This window comes from Oxyura jamaicensis, chromosome 14 (assembly GCF_011077185.1).
Source record: "Oxyura jamaicensis isolate SHBP4307 breed ruddy duck chromosome 14, BPBGC_Ojam_1.0, whole genome shotgun sequence".
Taxonomy (NCBI): domain Eukaryota; kingdom Metazoa; phylum Chordata; class Aves; order Anseriformes; family Anatidae; genus Oxyura; species Oxyura jamaicensis.
Window position 1 is genome coordinate 4,223,948 of NC_048906.1, and position 21,594 is coordinate 4,245,541.

General features: G+C 38.9%; 1 protein-coding gene across 2 annotated transcripts in view; it reads right to left on the reverse strand.

Annotated features, from left to right (window-relative positions):
• SDK1 (sidekick cell adhesion molecule 1) overlaps positions 1-21,594 on the reverse strand; it is a 393,889-nt gene that overhangs the window by 89,851 nt on the left and 282,444 nt on the right. For both annotated transcript variants that reach the window (XM_035340049.1, XM_035340050.1), the window contains exons 19-23: positions 16,669-16,784; positions 13,411-13,603; positions 10,107-10,205; positions 5,004-5,195; positions 3,042-3,163 (exon numbers count right to left, since the gene is read on the reverse strand). In XM_035340049.1, the coding sequence (XP_035195940.1) occupies positions 3,042-3,163; positions 5,004-5,195; positions 10,107-10,205; positions 13,411-13,603; positions 16,669-16,784 (722 nt within the window). The remainder of the gene's footprint in view (positions 1-3,041; positions 3,164-5,003; positions 5,196-10,106; positions 10,206-13,410; positions 13,604-16,668; positions 16,785-21,594) is intronic.

The window sequence follows — 21,594 nt, forward strand, 5'->3', positions numbered from 1 at the left end:
TTCAAAGGAAATCTCTCTCAAAACAGCAGAAAGGCTTTAAGCAAAAACTCTACATTAGCCCATATACTCATTAATTAACATTAACCAGAAAACAAATCAAACTTGGCAGAAATGAGTTCAGCTTCTCTAATCAGACCATAGAAAGCTAAAAGATATGGACTACCTACCAAGGCACAGTTACAACACTTATATAATCTCACGACAAAATCCCAAGAAAAACAAGCTGAAAGTGGGTTGCAGCATAGACAGCATAGACAGGGTGTAAACATGAAACCATGTGAACAACAGCAGGGATTCATACTCATTTATGGTTGCAAATTGCCAGAAAAATATGTCCACAATAACTCCTCTAACTGTCCGCAATAACTCCTCTAACATTGTGCGAGTTCACGATGATTGGTGGTAATAAGAAGGACTTGCTGAAATTCTTTTGGGATGAACATGTAACTTGTGCCAATTCCGCAAGAATTGTTAGAAAAGTTACTGCTGGACCTTCTGAACAAGTGTCTGCAAAACCTTTACAACACATTAGACCCTCTTTTTCTTTAGATTATACTGTATGTAATGGAAAAGCAATTTTAGAAACACTTTTTAAATGGCATTGGTATTTTTATTTAGCAGTTTGGAAATCCACTTTGCTACAGTCCTCTCAGTCTAGATGCAAAGATGGCAAAGATGGAGAAGAAACTGCTGAAGATTTTTTTTTGAATATTTTAAGAAATCCTTCCAGAAGTACAGAAAGGAGCTTTACTAGAAACACAGAAATGAGATTTTCAACACTTGGTATTTCAGTATCTAGTAGAAATAAAGTCTTAAAGACCTAATTTTCCTTCTTATGTTCACTGACATAACTGAGAATTAGTTCCACAGTGGATCCCATGAATTTACACCCCAGCACAAAAAGCAGAAGCCAAGGCCAGATGTACAAATTTTCACACACACTGGAATTCCCAGCTGTGTTTTCATACAAATTATTCATGAAGTATCGGATTTCAAAAATGGCACCTAGCCAAAATGTAAAATTTGGAAGACTTTCTAAACCTGTCCTCATCAACAAAACCTCATGCCACATAAAGGGAGGAGGAAGAAAAGCATGTTGGTGGCAGTGTGTAGGTGTGTGTAACTTCTAAACTACTGTTTAGAAAATACTGTTGGTAGGTTGGGTATAACCACTGCTCTTCAGCGTAACACAGTTCTCAGGAACAATTACGGTAACTTGTGCTAAACTACAGATGATGCAACAGTAGTCTGCATCACAGCATAGATATACCTTTGCTTAGAACAAATGTAAGTGAAAGGTGTAAGTGAGTGATGGGCTTTCACTGGAAGCTGTTCTGTGAAAGCTTGTGTGTCTCTGAAAGGTAAAGCATCAAAACCCATGAAGTCCAGCTAGTAGGTCCATGGCAGCTTAGATCCAAGCCAGGATGGGGGCATTCCTGCCCTCATCTCTGCTCCCACCACCATGTTCTCATCTCCTCCCCTGCAGTGGCGTTCTTCTGATCACACACAGACCTGAGTGGAGTCAAGCTGTCTGAAACTCATTTGTTCTTGGCTGGATCACGTTCTGTAGCAGCTCAGGGTATGGCTGCACCAGAACTGGTGGAGGCAGAAGCTAAACACAAGGAAGTCTTGCTGGGAGTGACAGGGATGAAAAAACAGAGCAGGACAACAAGACCTCTTGGTCTAGACTGGCTAAAGGTGCTGTGAAATTGCACTTTGAGAGAGAAGAAGAGTTTAAGTTGGAGTGCTGGCAGAAAAGGGCTGTGAACAAAGGATTATACACGGCTGTCATCCTGGAAACAGGATTTGCTATATCCATAAGGAATCATCAATTTCTTTGCATAAATGAAAAGACTTTTTGTTAATCATGTGAGCAAGATTTTTTTTTTTCCCAAGTATTAAATCCAATCGGAACATTTCTTGCTGTGCCAATGCCGAACAGTGAGGTATAGTGCAGGAGAAATTTGCTGGGAAAGCTGTGGTGAAAAGAACTGCTTCAGCTCAGTGTGGTGGATTCTGCTGCGATTTTGGCTGTGTCCCTTCCCCAAATGGAGCAAATATTGGTGGACGCAGGATCTATTAGAACCCCCAGTCCCTTAACTTTACTAGGGATGCACAAGATGTTGATGGATGTTTGTGAACGGGAGATATCCTCCCTTCTTCCCTCCCCGCACACCAAGAACCCTTCAACCACTATCTGCACTCGGGGCTCTTCAAGGTTGCAGATGAAGCTCATGGTAATTATTATTGCAGTTTTCAAGTACTCAAATTTATTTCATTTCAGTGGCTTTCTGCAACTCATGTGATTACGGAATTAACAAATTCCAAGCCGTATCAATGTAGTGCTCCAGCACAAAAACGTTTCTCAGAATGTGCCAAGCCACCATGTTATAGGATTTCAGTGTTTAATTCTGTAATATGCGATCATGTGTATGTAAATTGTACAAAATGTACCAACTTGTTCACAACAGTCTCATTACCAAGTGAAGTGATTGTATCAACATGTCTAATTGGTGACGGTGATTTAAGAAGTCCAACATTTGGTCTTAAAAACAGATTATATTATTTATAAAGATCTGTGGGTGGAAAGGAAGAAGCAAAGCTCATCTGTCACGAGAACAAATGAGGAATATATAACTACTCCAAGGCATAATGACAGCAGAAAGAGGGATATTGTTTAAAGCTGATGAAGAAGAGAATTCATCCTATTCATATCTAAAGACCTGGATAGAAAACCTCAGTATATTTCATTACAAGACAGCACAAATGCACTCAGTGTCATGAATAATGGTATCTTTTCGGGTGCAATTCTTCCTGTACTTCTGCTTTATGTGATAATAATTTTAGGTTTGCATCTGGTTTGAAAACGCACCTAACAGAACCTAAACTCAGGTTTCAAACCATTTTTAAATTAACAACTTAAACGTGCTGAAGAGCTTTGATGCAGTTAAACAAAAACTGTAATCCAAACAGGAATTCACTATTTGGACCCTTTTCAACTCCTCGGAAACTTCATTAGGAGCCTTTTGTCAGGGACATACCTGGCCTTCAACTATCCACTTGCAGATGGAGGTTTTGCCGTCATAACCTGGCCGGAATTGAAGCGTGGCAGAGCGAGGGCTGATGTTAGAGATCACCAGGTTGGACGGAGCACCTGGAAGTTCTGCAAAAAAGAGAAATAAATATACATGAGAGGTGGAAATGCTCTTGGTAATAAGGCCCTGTAACACAGGCTGACGTTCAGTTTTTCAGCATATAAAGTACCTCTGCACTGATTACTATAGATGAAATATTGTGGGATTTTTCTTTCCTTTTTTTTTGGCAGAGTATTAAATAAAGCATTACTATTTCTGCTGCTCTGAGCACGCACCACATTTTACAGCTAAAAAGAAAAGAGTCCCTTTACAGAAATGCAGCTACTATTTTAGAGAAGTTGAGTAACAGACAAGGCATGGTGGCTCAGGGGGAAGGTACTTCCCAGCTCCAGATCTGCCAGTCACTTCTCAAGTCACCTAGTTTCTCTGCACTTCTGTTTCTCTGGAGTTAAAATGGCAACAATACTTCTTACAATAAACACAGCTTTAAGATATTAACAACTGAAAAAGACTCAAGTTTTCAGGTAGTGTAAAGAGAAAACTTTATGCTTCTCATACTGACCTATAATAGGTGGGTTTTAGAAGCTATTTCTGATGGCTGAATAAAGCTAAATTATATATATATATATTTCATTTCTGTTGTAAATGAAGAGGGTGACCTTCTATGGGGAAAAATCTGGAGCTCCAATAAGATCTTTGCCTCACATCAGTCAAGCTTAGAATGGCATTTACATTTTTAATACTATCTGAATTATCAACAAAAGCAAGCTCAGGAAAGGGATTAAATGTAGATTGTTTATAATAAATTCCCAATAGTACCTGCATTCATAAGTAATGGAAATTAGTATTATAATCAGTAATCATTCATAATGTTGTACTATGTGCGAATGCAGCAGGCAAAAAATGGGCAGATTTTTGGCATGTGTTTCAAGTACGCATGAATACACAATATTTCTTGATTCTTACTTCACATTTGTGGGAACTATGATCAATAAACTAACTCTGACCAAACAGGATAATGCTGTTATCTGGGTAACAACAGGCAGCATGGCATTGATCCAGTCTGCAACTTGTCACAATTACCTGTGATTAGGGAAAAGAAAGGCAAGCATACTTCAAGACACACAGAAAAGTTCAAAAATACCAGAAAGGGGAAAAAATTGATTACCATCAGGGATGTATGTTAGCTGTTCCACTTTGGAAAGATCTACTTGCACAGGCTATAAATTAACTGAAACTGCTGTTTTGAGGATTGAAATGGCTTTTTAGTTTGCTTTCTATACAGGATGAAGGAGAGTAAAGAATTTTAAAATCCAAATGGAAAATGCCAAATCAAACAATTCACAGGTACCCAAATGGTAAATCAGACAATGGAGTAGAGGACTACCTCTTCCCAAATCTTTCTCAAGCCACAAATGCCAAATCTTGCAAATATTTTAGTTTCATTATACAAATGTCCTCTCATAGGTGACATAAGCTATACTACTTATAAATAGAAAAACCTTTCCCTTTTAACAGCATCCAAACTCTATTCTTCCCCCAAACCAAAACTTTCTGATTTGATTTAGGCTTTCTTCTTATGTTACCTTGTAAATATCATAAATATTGAGAGATTCTGTACTGTATCCACTTTATTACTTTGTCTGCTCCTTTTTCACTCTACTTTTTTTTTTTGTTTTGTTAATGTGTACCAAACAGTTTCAAATTTCTGGTAATTTCAAATTGTGAGTGTATTCATGCTAATATTTTCAGCTGTTCTAAGAATTACCTTTACATTATATGCGGTAAAGAATTCCGATGCTTTATAAATCCACCCATATTTATTATAAGTGGATCAAAGTCACTTGTGATCTTTGGCATACATGTGGAATCAACCTGCTTTAATTTGTTTCATGATGTTTTACCAACCTGGAGGCACACCAGAAGAGATGGTGGAGGATGTGACCCATCCACTCCCTTTTGCGGTCACAGCTGCCACCTCGATCGTGTATGTGGTGAGAGATGACAGCCCTGTGATCTTGTACTCAAGTGTTGTGTTGGTTAGCGTGCGGGCAAGACGAGATTCATTTCTGCCATACACCTCCCAAGAGATCTGATAGCCTGAAAAATAATTACACAAAGTCAGGGGGCTGTAGCAGTGGTGGGAGTCTAGTTTTTCTTCTAAAGCACTATTATGCAATAACCCAGAGACTGGTAAATTACTGCTTCTGCAAGATTTGCTTGTAGTCTATTGTAGTATGATTTATTTCTTACTCGGCTCCATTATGGAAATCTTTGGTAAACAGTAAACAATATAAAAATAAAAAAATAAGGTAAACATTGGCTAAAATACCAAAGCATTTTTCTACTACATTTATTTCTAACAAGCAGTTGACATTGGTACCCAGGGGGTGTAATCCATTCATCAGATTACAGGTGGGGGAGGACATGGAGTCTCAATGGCCTATTTGTATTTTTCTATGAATATACAGAGCTTGCTGTGAAAAGCTTAAAGAAAGGTGGACTTTCATTTTGTGAACCCTACAAAATGAATAGGAAAAACATTGGAAAATATAACATTTTCTCACCAGCCAGAATATCTAATTAAAAATCTACATGCACTTAGTACACCTACCCCTTTTCCAGGCTGAAGCAACCTTCGCTGCTACGTATCTAGAAATACTTACAAATCTAACAATAATGATCATGCAGAAACATTGTGGGAATCTTCTAGGAACCAAAAAAAAACCCTACTCCCCACTGCTTGTTCCTTGCACAAATCCTTTAGCAAGGTGAATCATTATCCTTTCTTTCAAAACTGTAGTGTAGCCAATCTATTGTCCAAAACTGCACTCACCCTGACCTCTATATTATTCTTATATCATAACCAGGCTCTGAAAGCCTTTCCTTTTTATCACTTTTATAACCATTTGCCTTCCAAGAACTTTTGAAACTTTCTACTGTCTGATTTGCTCAATTTTACCTCCAAATCTGCTTGTCCTTCTCCTGCCCAGTCCTACTTTATTCTCATTTGAACCCACTTGAACCTTACTGTGCCAGTCTCCGGAGAGCATGTCTGAAAAGTTTGCTTGATTGCAGCTTTCTTTGTGATTTGACTCAGGGGAAGAAAAAATACACATAGCTCTTGAATGCCTGTGAAATGGAAGTGAGTGAAAAGGACTAACAGAAAGGAATCCCACTGAGAGGGCCACGCATGAGGCAAGTTGGCTAGAGAAACTCCCTACTGGGTTCCTGTTCCCATCATACGAGATGAGGAATTCAGACCAGTTGTGGGGGAGGAGGGTTTTTGTTTTGTTTTGCATTCTTTCCTTGCCCCCCCCCCCCAACATACTCTGATTAACATATTGAACTAACAAAATACCTTATGGTCTTGATCAACAAGGAAACATCATCTCATGAGCTAAAAGCTTGGTGAGACACACATTTGTGAGAGCTTGAAAGGTGTGAGATGGCATCCTCCCCCTGGTGCTAGCTGCCATCACTGACAGATTCAAGTTAACATACTTGTGCATGAAAATGGGCTCAGAGTAATCACATAGTCATTAATTATGCTTCAAGTGAAAGGGCAGTTATAAACAGCCAAGAGGCGATGCTTCAACCAGTCCAGCTACATTTCAACTACTCGTCTGACTACAAACTACCTAAGGGAAGGAGAAAAACTCCCGAATGTTCACCTGGAGCCAGTTTTAAGTGTCCAAAATGTCCCATCTGTTAAATAGGATTTAATTAAGGCAGTAATTTACCAATATCTCAAAGACTCTGCAGTGATTTGAGGCTCTCTGCTTGAGAATCATTTACCAGCTATCAGAGTTTTTATAGTACAGGCAAGATTAAAATCTGCATGAAGATTTTGACAAAACTTAAGGACTTTAAGGACTTTATAAACAGAGGGTGAACTGAAAGGCTGAGTGAGAATCAACAAAGGAGTTGCAAATGGAACCACCATCGCTATCATCCCCTTTCTTTCAAAGGATGTGGGTGCTGTGCTTGTTCCAGACAGGACAACATGGATGAGTAAGAAACAGTCCGAGGAAGGTGCCCTTGTGCATTTTCTCACTTCTCAAGCCGTGGCAATAAGGGCACAAAGCCAGCAGCTGAGAGCCCAACCAGAGGAACGTCTGTGTGCAGCCATGGATGGGGCAGAGCCTGGGCAAGGGCCGTGCAGTGGCTCATCTGTCTGCCTGCGAGCTGTGGGTGACCCTGCCGTGCCTGCTTTGAACCCTGCACACGGGCTGGCTGAGGGAATCAAGGAGTACCACCCCGGAATAAAACAGAATGCATTGTTCAAAACAATAAACAGAGTAAGAGATAAGCAGCAGACTTCTAATGCTCTCCCTGTCTGTTTGTGACTCACGAACAATAGGAAGTTTCCTGTACCATGAGCAAGACAATCTGAAGTGGCTGAGATTTCTTCTCTCCCATCTAGATAAACTTTGCATATACATCAAATGTTGGTGATTATTCTTTGAACATTTTATGTTTTCTCCCTTGTGACTACAGGGATGAGACACAGCTTTCCTGCCCATTAGGCACATAGTCTCTATGTATTTATTTACTGAAAAAAAAGTTCACCAGGAAAAATATCGTAAATTCACATGCAAATTGAAGACAAGGCAAAGAGGCAGCATTTACTGTGGATATTTCAGTCCCGAAAGTATAGTTAAATTCTAGTTGTATAAACACAGAAACAGAAAATACATACATATATGCCGAACTGACACAAAGCCAAACGTATTCATGCATAACAAAACCAGATGAAAAAACGCTGAAGGAAAGGAACAACAACAGGCGTACCCCCAAGTAGCACTTAAGCCACAATGACCGACAGATGGGCAGAACTTTAGGACATGTGGTTGGTAAAAATGCGCTCTCTGATTTACAGACGTGATCACTGCCAGCAACACACACGGGGAGTCCGATCGGGCTGGGCAGAGAGTGCTTCTTCTGCCTTCGGCGTACGTGAGAGCACGAGAGGTGCTGCAGAGCCTGCCCGTACGCTTTGGCTCTGCACCCTCTCCATAAAACGCTGCCTAACAGAAACTAATGACCAGAAGAGTTTCAGAAATAATTTTCAGTTGATCTGGAGTAAATTCTCTACAAGCGAGCAGTACACCCAATCACGAACTGTCCGTCTACATCCAGGTGCTCATAAATCAGTGCTTACTGAGGAAGGAGGAAGATACGGAGATTTACAGCAAGAGTAATGGGCAATTTCCCAGAGCAGGCTGGCTACAGGGCACCACCCTCTGTGTTTTCCTCCCCCGAGCTCTGGTGCACAGAACAAGAAGTTCCAGCAAAGATATCAATGAGCAGAAATGAAGAAGAAATGCCTCCCTGAGCGCTCAGACCTCCAAGGGGCCCTCTATAAACCTCTGAGCTACTCAGGGGCACAAACAGTTTTGCTACTCTTCTAGCCCTAACGCTATTTGCAGCATTAAGGACATTTTTGTTTCCTTATATACTTTGCTGGGCATTTTTACATCAGTGTTCCTTCACGAAGGATAGAGCTTCTCGAGTTCCTTCTCTCTAAAACAATTTGCCCCGACGATAACACAGTCCATCATTTCACTCCACTGGTTTTCAACCCATTCTGGGAGGTGGCAGCTCATTTCTAGGAAAGCAATTCTGCAACACTAAACACAGTACTGCTAATTGGTGCTTTACAAGGATGAATATTACATCACCTAGCTTAGATAACTAGATTTAGATTTAGGCACCTAAATTTAAGCACTCGGGCTTGAAGGCTTTGGCCATCCTCACTGAATCAATACTGCTCCGCTTTCAGAAGTCATTAGTTTCTGATCTTGAACCACTTAAATCAATGCATATTTCAGGACGGCTACTATGGTAAAAAGGAAGATGATGATCTGCGTAAAGAATCCACATGTACTATAAACAGCATGGAAGACATGCGTAAGTGGTGCATGTTGAGAGAAAACACTGACAGAAGGAAGTCCAATCCAAATAACCAGCCCTGTCAAAATTAAAATGTTTCATGAAATTGGACTGATATAACATTTTAATGCTCAGGGGTCAAAAAAAAAAAGTTTTTTTGTTTGTTGTTGTTCTGTTTTGTTTTGTTCCCCCCCCCCCAATATATTTGCTTTCTAAATATTTTTATACTTCTTTAAAAATTAAAAGTCGGTACTACCCAAACAGAACATTTTGTTCCACGTAAAATTACCTTCTCTCTACCCAACTATAATTTTAGCTCCAGTAATCTAAAATATGGGAGCTCTGTTCCACTTCAAAACCTTGAAAGCCTTTGTTAAACAGTGTCCACCCTGTGCAACAGTAATAGGTTCCCATTTGAAAACAATATTGCCTCTGTTGATAAGAATTAGAGATTTTCTCAACTATTTATAGCTGCCTTTACGAAAAATAATGAAGTTGCTGATGTTACATCTACATTGGCACACAATAAATAGATAAATAGCAGGGAACAGTCAAATAGCCAGCTCATCAAAGAAACGAGAGAGTTCTGAACTGCTGTGATGGTTTATACAAAATTAAGTAATGACATGCAAATTCTGTCATGCAGTCCACAGCCAGACCACTTGATCACAGATGAAGGATACTGCTGATTTCAGGCTTGGACTTGATTGCAAATCTTAGCAATGCCAATTCAGATTTTGCAGCTGTAAATTCAGCACAGAAAACCCCAACCTCTGGGGCAAAGGACAAACACCCTCTCACAAAGTTTCAGAGATTAAGAAACAGAGGTGGAGGTCGTGGACAACTTAACAAGACCGTAGACTCCGTGGGGAGCTGATTTCTAATACAGGCTGCCATTTCAGTGACCACAATCACGAGCTGCCAGTAATTGGACCTGTACTTTCTATAATATGCCCTAGCTGACATTTCAATTACCCAAAAGATGAACCAGGAAACCAGCACTCGCAGCAGCCAGTTCTCCCTAAATGCTCTATTATGCAAACATTTTTTTCACTGCAATGATACATTCCTCCACCACCACCCCTCCAAAAAAAAAAGGTAGCAGGTGATACTTGCCTGTAATTATGCCATTTTTCTCTACCGGTTCTTGCCAGCTGACCTTGAGAGACGTGTCCAGAATCTCAGTGAAACTCAGGTGTCCCACAGCTCCTGGCTCTGGCAATCAGAAAAGGAAATCTGTTAACAGGAGAACCCCACTTACTTCTGATCTGATTCATGTGGCAAGGTTAGGGCTCAAGAAATAAAACACTGAGCCAGGGCCAATGGAAGCCTGCTGGAAACATCAGTGAGAGCTGCAGGGGAGAGGGGAGAATGCAAGGTGTTAAGAAGCACTCTGGCTATCATCACATAAATTATTTTATCCAGTCATCATCCTAACTGTGCAGAGAACTAAAGAGAGTGGCAGCAGGGGACTTGCACACAACGTGTTCTCTGTCTTTCTTCTTGATCTAATCTAATTAGAACAATCAAGCTGGCAATCCTGGAAGTGTTTGTGTTTGTTGTTTTCCCTCCACTACAGCATGCTGCGGGTACCCGTGCTGCTGTGGGCAGCTCCTCAGGCCTTGTGGCTGTGAGCAACACCACCTGCACAACCCTCATCTGGAAAGAGCCTTTTGCCTATGCAAGGTCAGAGCAAGGACAACAGCGCTACTTGGATAGACTGTCTCAAAACAACTCTAAAAATGTCCAACATAATGGCAACTATCTTCTGTAAAATGAATACAAGTGTGTGAAACTTTTAAAGGATTTTTATGATGTAGCTCAAGAGCTCTTAAAAATTTCAGCTCCCTAGTGTGCAATGAAAGAGCATAAAATGGAATGACTGTCAAGAATATGCCATCCTCCCTCAATTTTGATCTTCAAGGAAGACATCCTGACTGATTTTTGATCCAACTGCTGTTCTGTCTTCAATCGATGTACTGGAAAAAGGAGTTTTTGTTCACTTTATATTCACTGTGCTTCTGTCATTGGATCCCTGCCTGAGTATCCTCCAGCTCCACTGACATCAGTTGGCAATTTCTCGTCTGCAATTTCATATTTTGTTTCCTCTTCACTTTAGTCCAGTTTCTCATTCCCCTCCAGCTAGGATGAAAAAAAAAAAAAGCCTGCCAGTAGGTCGGCTACAACCACTTTTGCAATTCTGCAATCCTAGTGAGGAAAATTTCCAAATCCATTCTGCACTATCTAGTAGCTGAAGCATTACACAGAAAGAACTGCTGATCTGGTAGTGATCTCAGGAATACCTAACAGGAGCACGGCAATTATGTGCTATTCAGGAACACGTATCTACATGCATGCAAGCCACATAACTCACAAAGCTTCACTCCAATTAGCTCCTGCAGTTGCATTCCAATTTTAATGTCATAATGAAAAACAGGTGCAGGTTACACCAAGCCAGGACACATTGCTTCTGACTGGATGTCAGATTTTATTTGACCTACAGTTCATCAGCAAACAGATTTGCTTGCACTATTTTTTTAAAGGATTGCCTAACTTTGCTTTACAGACAGAAAATTATCACCTGAGAACATGAGAGACAGTCCCTTCAAACCTTTTCCCACTACATAAATCCAGAAACAACTTAGATTCATCAAGTTCTCCACAAAGATACATTATTCCATACCACACTTAACTTTTCAGTCATCATAAAAACAATTCTAAAGGACCCAAAATTAAAAAAAAATCTTGGTCCTCTCTACTGCCTAATATCCTTGCAGCATGCAGCTGCATATGACAAGAAATGTTTACAAAATAAAAGCTTGGCTTTCTCTTGTTTTATGTTTCATGATGGAATTTTCTCGTGTTTAAAATGGCACATGATCCCAACATTTCCCTGAGATATTCCCAATGTTTTGACTGTGCTCCCTCTCCCCCTTTCCACAGGGGGCTCTAAGGCTCATTTCTGCAGCCCCTCCTTGAGCAGAAATATTAATAGTCTCTTTTCCTCTTCCCAGCAGATTAATTTTCATGAAATCTTAGGAGTCACATATCTTTGGCTTCTTGCTCTTCTTTACTCTGTAATTAGCCATGGAACCAAAATGTTTTCAGAGGGAGAAAGACAGATGGATCTAAGACAGACAGCCCAACACATTTACACTGCCAAAGCCTCATTTCCTAAAGAAAACAGCAAGATGTTAATACGACATACAGGAACCTAATGCATGTTTTTCTTTCCTCCACACCTTTTGCTTTAACTCCAGGTAAACATATATGAGTTTATATTAGTGGCTCATAAATATCTGATAGTTACATTGCTGTCTCTGTGACCTTCTAATATCCAAAGGTTTAAGTCCAGAATCTGTTCTTGGGACACAGGTCTAGCACATGGAGGAGGTGAATCAGAAAAGGAAAATCCATGGGAAAGTACTTAATTTTCTTCATATTCTTTCAAAAGTATCTCATGAAAAATTGGATTAGCACTTTGAGCCTCACTTCTGTGAATGTTAATGTTAATTAAATTTTGCTTTACGGGAACATCGACTAACCTAAAAGGTCCTTATTAAGGCAAAGTAGTATTTCTAAAAACAATACCTTAATGGCTGCATTAGGCTTTTTTAAAATTCTGATTTGGATCTCTAAATGTGCAGCAGGGTTTATGATGCTTTGTGTGAGGAAGACCGAAGCCCTGGCCAGAGCCAAGATCACTGCGGACACACAGTTAGTTATGATGCCACTGCAATTTAATTATCTGCAAGTGGCAGACTAGACTTGTTAGTCCCAAACATGCCTCAAACACTTTCAGGGAGCCATAGAGGCCAAAACACTTTTTTTGATGCAGCAAATAATTTATAAGCTAAACGATCCAGCTCTTTTTATTTCATTCCATGAATTTGACTTCTACTGAATTGTCATGATGCTGGTTTTTCCATTTTATACAAATACTTGCAATATAATATAGATATAGAGATTTTCAATATATTGAATAGCAGAAGGAAAGAATCTTAAATTAATCATTGATCTCCACAGGAAGTTCTGGTGTTCAGTTTCTCAGATCAATTCCTATGTATCTGGATGCCTAAACATGGACTTAAGAGCATAAGGGTTCACAGACAAACAACATACTGTGTTAGCTGAACCATGTTACGGAGCTTTCAGCTCCTAAGCAATTTAAAAGAATTCACCTAAGTTCAGTCCATAATGAGAAAAATATTAAATGCCTTTCATTTTTCACCTGCTAAAAGAACACATACGGACAACTGGCTGAGGTCGTCATCTGAAGTGAAGTAACTTAACAAGAGACTACAAACTGCTTGTAAACGTAAGGTCTGATTGTAAGTGCTCAGATGTGAAAATTCTGGCTTTTATATCGAACCAGACAAAATCTGAGCACTGAGATTCTCTACCAGTGCTCACTACTCACTGTCTTCAAGGGTGCGTAGCAGCTGCGGTGTGCTTCGTGGTCCATCTCCAGGTGTGGTGAAACACAGAACTGACGTGTAATAAGTAGTGTATTTCTTCAGGTTGGTGATACATCCGCTGTGAACACCATGAAAATCAGGAGCAATGGTGACCACAGTCACAGTCTCTGGAGCATCCACTGGCCATGCTAGAAGCTAGAAAATTTAAACATAGATGAGCTCTCATTAGAAGCTGCGTCTATACAGAACTAAAGTATGCTTGGCTGCCAAAACTATCTTAATCTGATTGTAAAAAACAAGCAGTACTGCTCAACTATTGTCGGCTCTGATGCTGAACAGATGGATATAATGCTGTTAATATGGTAACTGGATGGATGTGTACATCCCCCATCACTTACTAGTGATGGGGGATATATTGATACCATGGAGGTATTGCAATTCTCAATTTCTACTACTGAACAAGGCCAAAATTATTGAGTGGCTATTTGAGTGTTTTGTATAATATGAGTCTTTTGTCCCCCTCTGGGCTGCTCTGTCTACCCCGAACAATCTTTGCTGCTGAAAGGAGGGTGAAGTAAGAAAGGCAGTTTTCAGTGCTACCCTGAGATAAAAAATAAATAAATAAATATATCTTATCACAGGGTTCCTTGAAAGATCCCACTGGCTGGGAAGGAGAAGAGAGGAGAGGGAAAATCCTCCTTCCCTTTCCACAGCCATCAGCATCTTACTGACCAAGAATTTTACAATGATTGACGGTGTGGGGATAGCCACGCTGTGAATGATTCAAAAGGTTCTGGAACTACAGAAAGAATAGTAAATGATCATAAAAACGATTACTACAGTTTTCAACAACTAGGTCCCAAAAGAGATTCCTGAAAACATTTTCATGCATTTAAAGTAACATGCTTATCAAGCCACACTTCTTCCAGGTTTTAGTCATCTCAATGGATCTTCTGGGTGATCAACGTTTTTTAGAGTAGAATACCTTATCGGTAAGTACTTAAATGAAGGCTTCAAACTTTTTATTTTAAAACAATTTCTGAAATTTTTGTAACAACGTAAGGGTCTAAAGTTTTAAAGTGCTTATGAAACTTCTATTTTTGTCCAAAAATCCTTATCTTGTGGATGTTAAAATCTTAGCATGTTAAAATTCTAGGCCTTCCTCAGTATCTGTGTAAATCATGCTACTTGTATTGATTTCAGGCTCATAAACACGAATAGATACCTGAAATTATTCAGCTGTATTTGACACATTCATCTGTCTACTGCCTGATAATCAGACTATACTCCTTATAGTCAGAAAGCAGTTAGAGGACTATAAGGACTCATTTTGTTAGGAATATTACATATTTGAAAGGTGCACTTTACAACTTCTTGAAATGCAAATAAATTCCAAAGAAAAGATAAAAATGGAATAATGGTTGATGGAATAGTAAGTTTTATTTTCTTTTCTAAATCACCTTTGCGGATTAGATTTGGCATTTATAACTTTGGGGGACTGAACTTCTCTTTCTCAAGTATTTCATTGCACATTCTTCAGAAAACATACGCAGGAAATAAAGGTGAAGAATTTTGTCAGTTAAAGTACAAAATGGGTTTAATCCTTATGAAAAGCAAAGGCCTAGCTTTGGCTACTACCATTTATAACCTATACAAAATAAACTATGCAACAGAAGTAACAGTCACAGAAATGTTCTCACAGTCTTCATCCTGCAATTCACAAAGCCCATGAAAAATAGGAATTACAAAGCTATTGCAATCTAATGCAATCAAGGAAATACAACTAAAGAGAAATTCTGATCATTCCAAAAGTTTTAATGACTACTGACAAATACAAATAAAGATCTTGGTTATTTTATACAATTGATAATTAAATTGAAACTTAAATGAGAAGCAGCTATGCAATGTAACTAATGATCTTCATACTGATGCCGTCTGTGTTTGAATAAAACAAAGAATAAAAATCTAAAATATGGCTTTTCCAAATCTGGCTGAGCTCACCATGTTTAGACTTGCACCAGATAATTATAGCATGTTGCAGTCCACTGAGCCCCAAAGGTTTTTATTCTCCACAGTCCAAACAGAAGCCAGGTTACTTCCTCTGTACTGAGGTTTCAGGCTATACTTTTGCAGTCTAAATTCCCTGTCAGCAACCCAGTCATGAGAGCTGATCATATCTCTGGGAAAAAGAGACGTATACATCTACTTGTAATACTACTTCAGTGAGGAGATTCCGAAAACACTGCTGTTCTTTATGAGAAATACATAGGTCTGGGCAAAAGTACTGAAATGTGTACCTCTGTTTCAGTTTCTCCATCACTTTGAGACATTCTTAAGAGAAGGATCAAGTCTTCTGAAACTCCTAAAATCCACCTACAATCCTCCAATTCACAGCTTTTCTTCTGAACCACATGTCCTTTTCAGCTCAGCGAGCATTCCCTCACACAACACCTAAATCCAGCTCGCTCCTCCCTGCTAACAAAACATAACTGTTGTCCCTTCTCCTGTTCTGCAATTCCTACAAGGTTTCTCTTTGTTCTTTCTATGAATGTTTTTAAACCCTTCCTTTATTATGTCCCCACTGCTGAACCATGGAAGCAGTTTCTATTAAGCAGTCCTTCCTGAGAGACAGAAATAAACCACTCCAGCTACACTCCACTGGGCAGAGGACCACCAAGTGCTCTGTCAAGCACCCTCTACCTACTCTGCACACTGTAAGACGTTGCCAGCTGCCCCATCAACAGGGACTCACCATGCTAACACCAAGCCATCAATCATGATTTAAAATTTTTACATTTTTACATCTCCAAAATCATCACAGTGGGAAAGTTAAGACAAATATTTAGTGTGACATCTTGGTTCCTAATGAAATGAATGGGAGTTTTGCATTAGAGTAAATAGAAATCTCCAGGCTGATTTTCAGTGGCACAATGATGTGTCTCCTGCGCTGTTCAACATCAACTGCTCTTTGGCTTTGGCAACTCTCCAGGCAAATGATAAAGGTATTAGAAATTTTATAATTATAGTTTTTTCATATATATATATATATATATATACATACTATATATGTATATATTAACAATATAAAAACCAGCAAATGTTACATGAGGAACAACAACTGTTCAGTCCTCTCTTCATTTTGCTTCTTAAAAGACACAGTCATTTTGGCCATTCATAGATTGTTAAATTTCTAATTTTTGTATATCAGGACTCTTACAGGAACCGTTATTTGAAGTTGTAGAAATCTTGTTCCTATTTACCTTGTATCCTTGGTTAATACCGTTGATGAACTGCTGGGGTGGAGGGTTCCAGAGGAACTGGATGGTTGTGGAGTTCACGGCTTCAACTTGCACGTTTTGCGGTGGAGCTGTAGGCACTGCTCCCAGTCAGGCAAGAGGAACAGAAAATGAAACAGAATGGAAAAGAGATGAGAGGTCAAAAGAACCTATTCACTGCCACTCATTAGTCACAAAGAAATAACAGACCCAAGAAAAGGATGCACTTCCTGTGATATGGTACCCAGCAATGATTTGCAAAGAATGGTAATTGAGTTATTTCTCATTCTGTATCAGAAATTCTTTCAAGGGGAGGGGATGAAATGCTTTCTGTGGCATATAACTCCTCAGATGAGTTTTTCATAAAACCTGAGACAGAAACTAGGTAATGATAGGTGAACAAATCTCTTTCAATTATCCATGACTGCACAGAGAATGAAGTTTCACCAAGAAACTTCCTGAGAATTTCTTTTAATACCACACAATTCCCCAGATCAAACTAGCAAACATGGGGCCTGCACAATTACATTTCTAATTGTGAATTATAATCTAGCAACAGCATTTGTTTATTATTTACCACTGCTTAAAAATTAGGATCAGTCATATCATATGCAATAGATTTTTCTTGGGAATTGGAGATACTCTCATTCTATCTTGATACTATATTCACTCATGTATATTAAATTTATTATATATAATCTGAACCAATACAACCTCAAATCTATTTAAACTTGTGTAAACTTTTCATGTCAAGTACTTAATTAGGCAGATTTTTTCTTCAATACAAAAAAAAAAAAAAAAAAAAAGCTTGGAACATGGAGGCATAATGGCTTCAAAAAACAACACAACCCACGAGGTAAGTATTTTACCATTTAACATAATGCCTCCTTAAATATCTTCCAAGCAATTTCTTCAATTCATTGCTTTAGGATGTCATTTCTTTAGTTCCCAAGAGGAAGGAATACTAATAGTCAGGTCTATTTTTCTGAAATTACCAATTTCATAGTAAGGTTAAGAAGAAAACTGCTATTTGATTTAAAAAAAAGTACTAATACCCTTTGAATCCTAAAAAATAAGTTTAGTAAAGCTTCAAAAACATGTCTATTGACAGCCATGCACATTTGTATTCTGTGAAAGAGGAACTATCCACAAGTGGTTTTGAAGCTTGAAAAGCTTTGTTCCTTCTGCTTCCAAGAGAAACTTTCTACCAAAGCCCAATGACCTATGCTTCTAAAAAGTAACCACAGTTCCAACTGAGAAATGCTGGTTTGTTCCACACTTTTCAAAAACAGGTCACAAACTTTAAAAGCTTCAAAGTACTTTTTGGAAATTGAGTCTTTGTATAGAGGAGAAATCAAGACATTAAGTTCAAAAATGTAAAAATGTCCCTTTGTCCACCAAAAGCTTTGTTTGAAAGAGACATCCAGGTCCATTATTCTTAACTGGTGTACAAGCTATAGTGAGGTTGCTGCCAACAGAGTTAGGACAGCGTACACCTAGTCAAAGACATCCACAACCTAGAAATATCAACACAGAAATCTGGAGAGATCCAGGAAGATGTGAAGTTTGAAATGACAAGAATATCCACTTTCATGTCTTGTGGCACTAAAACGCTCTGATGGCTTCTGGCTTGAAAATTTAGTTCTGCACGTTTGTTTCTTTAACCTCAGAAATTGCATATTATTCAGAATTGTCTTGCCCTAATTTAAAGCCTGATGTCACAATTTATGAACTATATTTAATTATTGAGTTCTAAAACCAGAATTTATCTGATACTACTCCAATTTCTTGCTAGAATCTAGGTCCTATTTCCAGCCACGTATCATAATTGCCTGTATGTTTTTGGAAGGTTACAATAATCTTACCAACCCGTAGACATCAAAGTTTTTGTAGTTAAGACTCACCAAATCATCCTGATATACAAGTCACTATACAGTCATAATGACCTGCTTTGGCTACATTCCCCTACTATTTTTTTTTAATTATTCATGTTCTTTGATTATTTGTTTATTATGAGAGCCATGACATACTTCAATTTGCTTTTGTGTTCAATACTTTGTATAACTGATAGCTAATGTAAGATTTTTTTTAAATCAAAATTCATACTTTCCTGCATATTGGAATATTTTGATGTTGTAGCTGCCAGAGATTTGTTATTGCAGAAGAAAATTGTATAGGAAACCTTCAAGTTAGTTTATTATCAGAAAGTCATCTGGATATCATAAGGAGATTAATCTCCTTCTGTCATTAAGGCTGAACAGCCAAGCATCCTCCTCTCCACTCATTTCCTTCTGTCGAAGTGCTACATTACAACTCTATTTATATGTGCTAAGTTGATTTTGTAACTTATAAAAACTACACAGAAAGTCTGTATCTAACCCATACACTGTTCACTGACAACCACAGCCAAAGAAATACAGAATTTAGCAGAGGTAGGAAGAGTCTGTTGTTCCAGAGCACAAGTAACTTACAGGTTACAGGTGACCTGTAAGTTACTGGGGGCATTTTCTTTACTGTAGAACTCCACAGATGCTGTATGATCAATAGCAAATTTCCAGTGATTTCAATAACATGAGGATTTTATTCTAGGGGTATGATAAGTCTTTTAGACAGAGTTCAAAATACTGCAATTTTTTGAGAGGAAAAAACCTGCATCAGCAAGCCTCAAGTTTCCATTTATAGTCCTTACTGTAGCACATCTCGAAAGAGCCCAGGCGGGTACTTTAGGATACGTTTACTGTAGTTTTGGAAATGTGGATAACCAAATATACTAGTTTTTTCTTTTAAAAAGTGAAATATTTTTCTTTCATTAGAGGATAATTTTCTGAAACACAAATAAATAATCACAGCACAAAGAGTACCTGCTATTATAAGAGAAATGGTAAAAATCATGACCAGAAAATATAAACCCTTCAGAATACTGGAAACCATGATTTGTATTACAATTCATCTTTAGAATCTTTATTGAAGAATCAACATCTGCATCACAATGAATGAATTTAAAAGATGGAAAGAACATGGTCTGTCTAGGACGCATAAGCTTAATTATACTGCAGAAGATTTAATATAATACATTTTTATATTTTTAATCAGTAAAATATTGGCATCACGACCTCAAATTTACTTCAAAGTGACAGTATAAAGTTCTTCTTTTATGTCCTGATCTTAAAGACATTCTTGGGTATTTGAATAGTTTTGCACTAAAAAGAAAAAGTTTGATAGAGCTGACCTTCTGGTCAATTCTAAACTCAGACACTTTTCCAAGATCACGGTTAGCACCTTGCTGAAGCTGCAACTGCCTGCATTAATTTAGTGGTGGATGGCTATCCTCCTCCTACAAGTTTCTTGTTGCCAAGCAGTACAAGAGCTACCAATGTCAAACAGTTGTTTCAAAAGTAATACCCATGTGTTTACAGATTCAATTTTAAAATCCAGTCTTCATGATGTTTGCAAGTATTCCTAAACCATCTCACACCGGAGACCCACCTGGGAGTCATCTTGGAAGTGCAGATCAAATTGGTCAGACAAAACCAACTGTTACTTTCTTCCCTATAAAGTTCACGCAGTTGGAAATCTGTTAAGAGCTCAGCTCCCAGGACTGCAAGCTAATGTGCAGCATTCTAAGTAGAAAAGGTCACGGAAGCACTCTAGATAAAAGCCATTAAAAGGGTTTGGCTGACAAGATAATTGAGAGAAGAGAAGGCATTAAGGTTAAGCATGTGTACATGTAATTGTTCTGTCTGCAGTTATGTGCAAATAGCATGTAAACCCTGCACAGATTCCAATGGACGGACCACTGGTCTTAAATATCAACCTTCAACAAAGGCTTGTGGAAAAGCGCCCTACTCCTCCCAAGCTCCTGAGCTGGCGGCTTCCATGTCTTAGCAGGGCAGGCTCAGGGAACTGCAGGTTGTCTTCTCCGTGAGAATTCAGTTTTTCCTTCCATGCACTGGCTTGAGGTGCAGGAGGGTGTTACTCCTCCTGTGAAGCCTCTTCCCCTCCGCACCTGGCCGACAACATTTGCTCTGCTTGGAACTGCAGCAGGTGCAGAGAAATAGTGGTCTCTGCTGTTCTACATGTGCCAATATTTGAAATTCAAAAGTGTGAGGTTTGGCATCAACTGAAGAGTTTTTCTTCCTGCAGCTGGGAAATGCCTTTTTCCCTTTCTCACACGCCTCTCACAAGGACCAAGTTTTACTTCTTTAGCAAGAGCTGGGAGCCAGAAGCCTCACCGAAACAACCGGTAATTCACAACCTTTGTGAAATCATTAAAAACAACAGCAACAGAACAATAGATGGGAAGGGAGACCTAACAGTGCTAAAACTGAGAGCTATAAAATCCAGATGCTACAACTCCAACCTGCTTCTGCACAGGAGCAGCTGGGCCAAAATGACATTCATGGATGCTTCCTGGCTGTTGGTAAGTTCCCCAAACAAAGTGAATAATTAAGATGATTTTGGCAAAAAAGCCTAAGGGAAAATTAAGGACTCTTTTGCTTGAGACAAACTGCAATGCTTGAGGAGAACACCCCTTACTCAGAGGTTTCTTTTTCAAGATTACTTCCTACATAAAGGAGGAAGTTTTCAGTCAACTGAAACAGTTAACAGATTTCTCCAGTTCTTCTATGTCAGCCCTTATGAATTTCTCTAATTCAACTCCTACTGCCTGCAGAAGAAACCACTTTGGACCTGGAACAGAAGACACCGTGCTTCTGTCCTTCCCTGTAACCCCATCAAGACTCACTAGTCTGGTGACTATCTCAGACTTTTACTCACAAAGGGCCTTTCCTGGCCTTTCAAGGTGTCCGTGCACAGCAAGTAGGGAGAATAAAATAATATCAAACTACATGCTGAGGCTTACAAACTTCAGGATATAAGACTGGCTTTTGGAATATGCATCCAAAAAAAAAA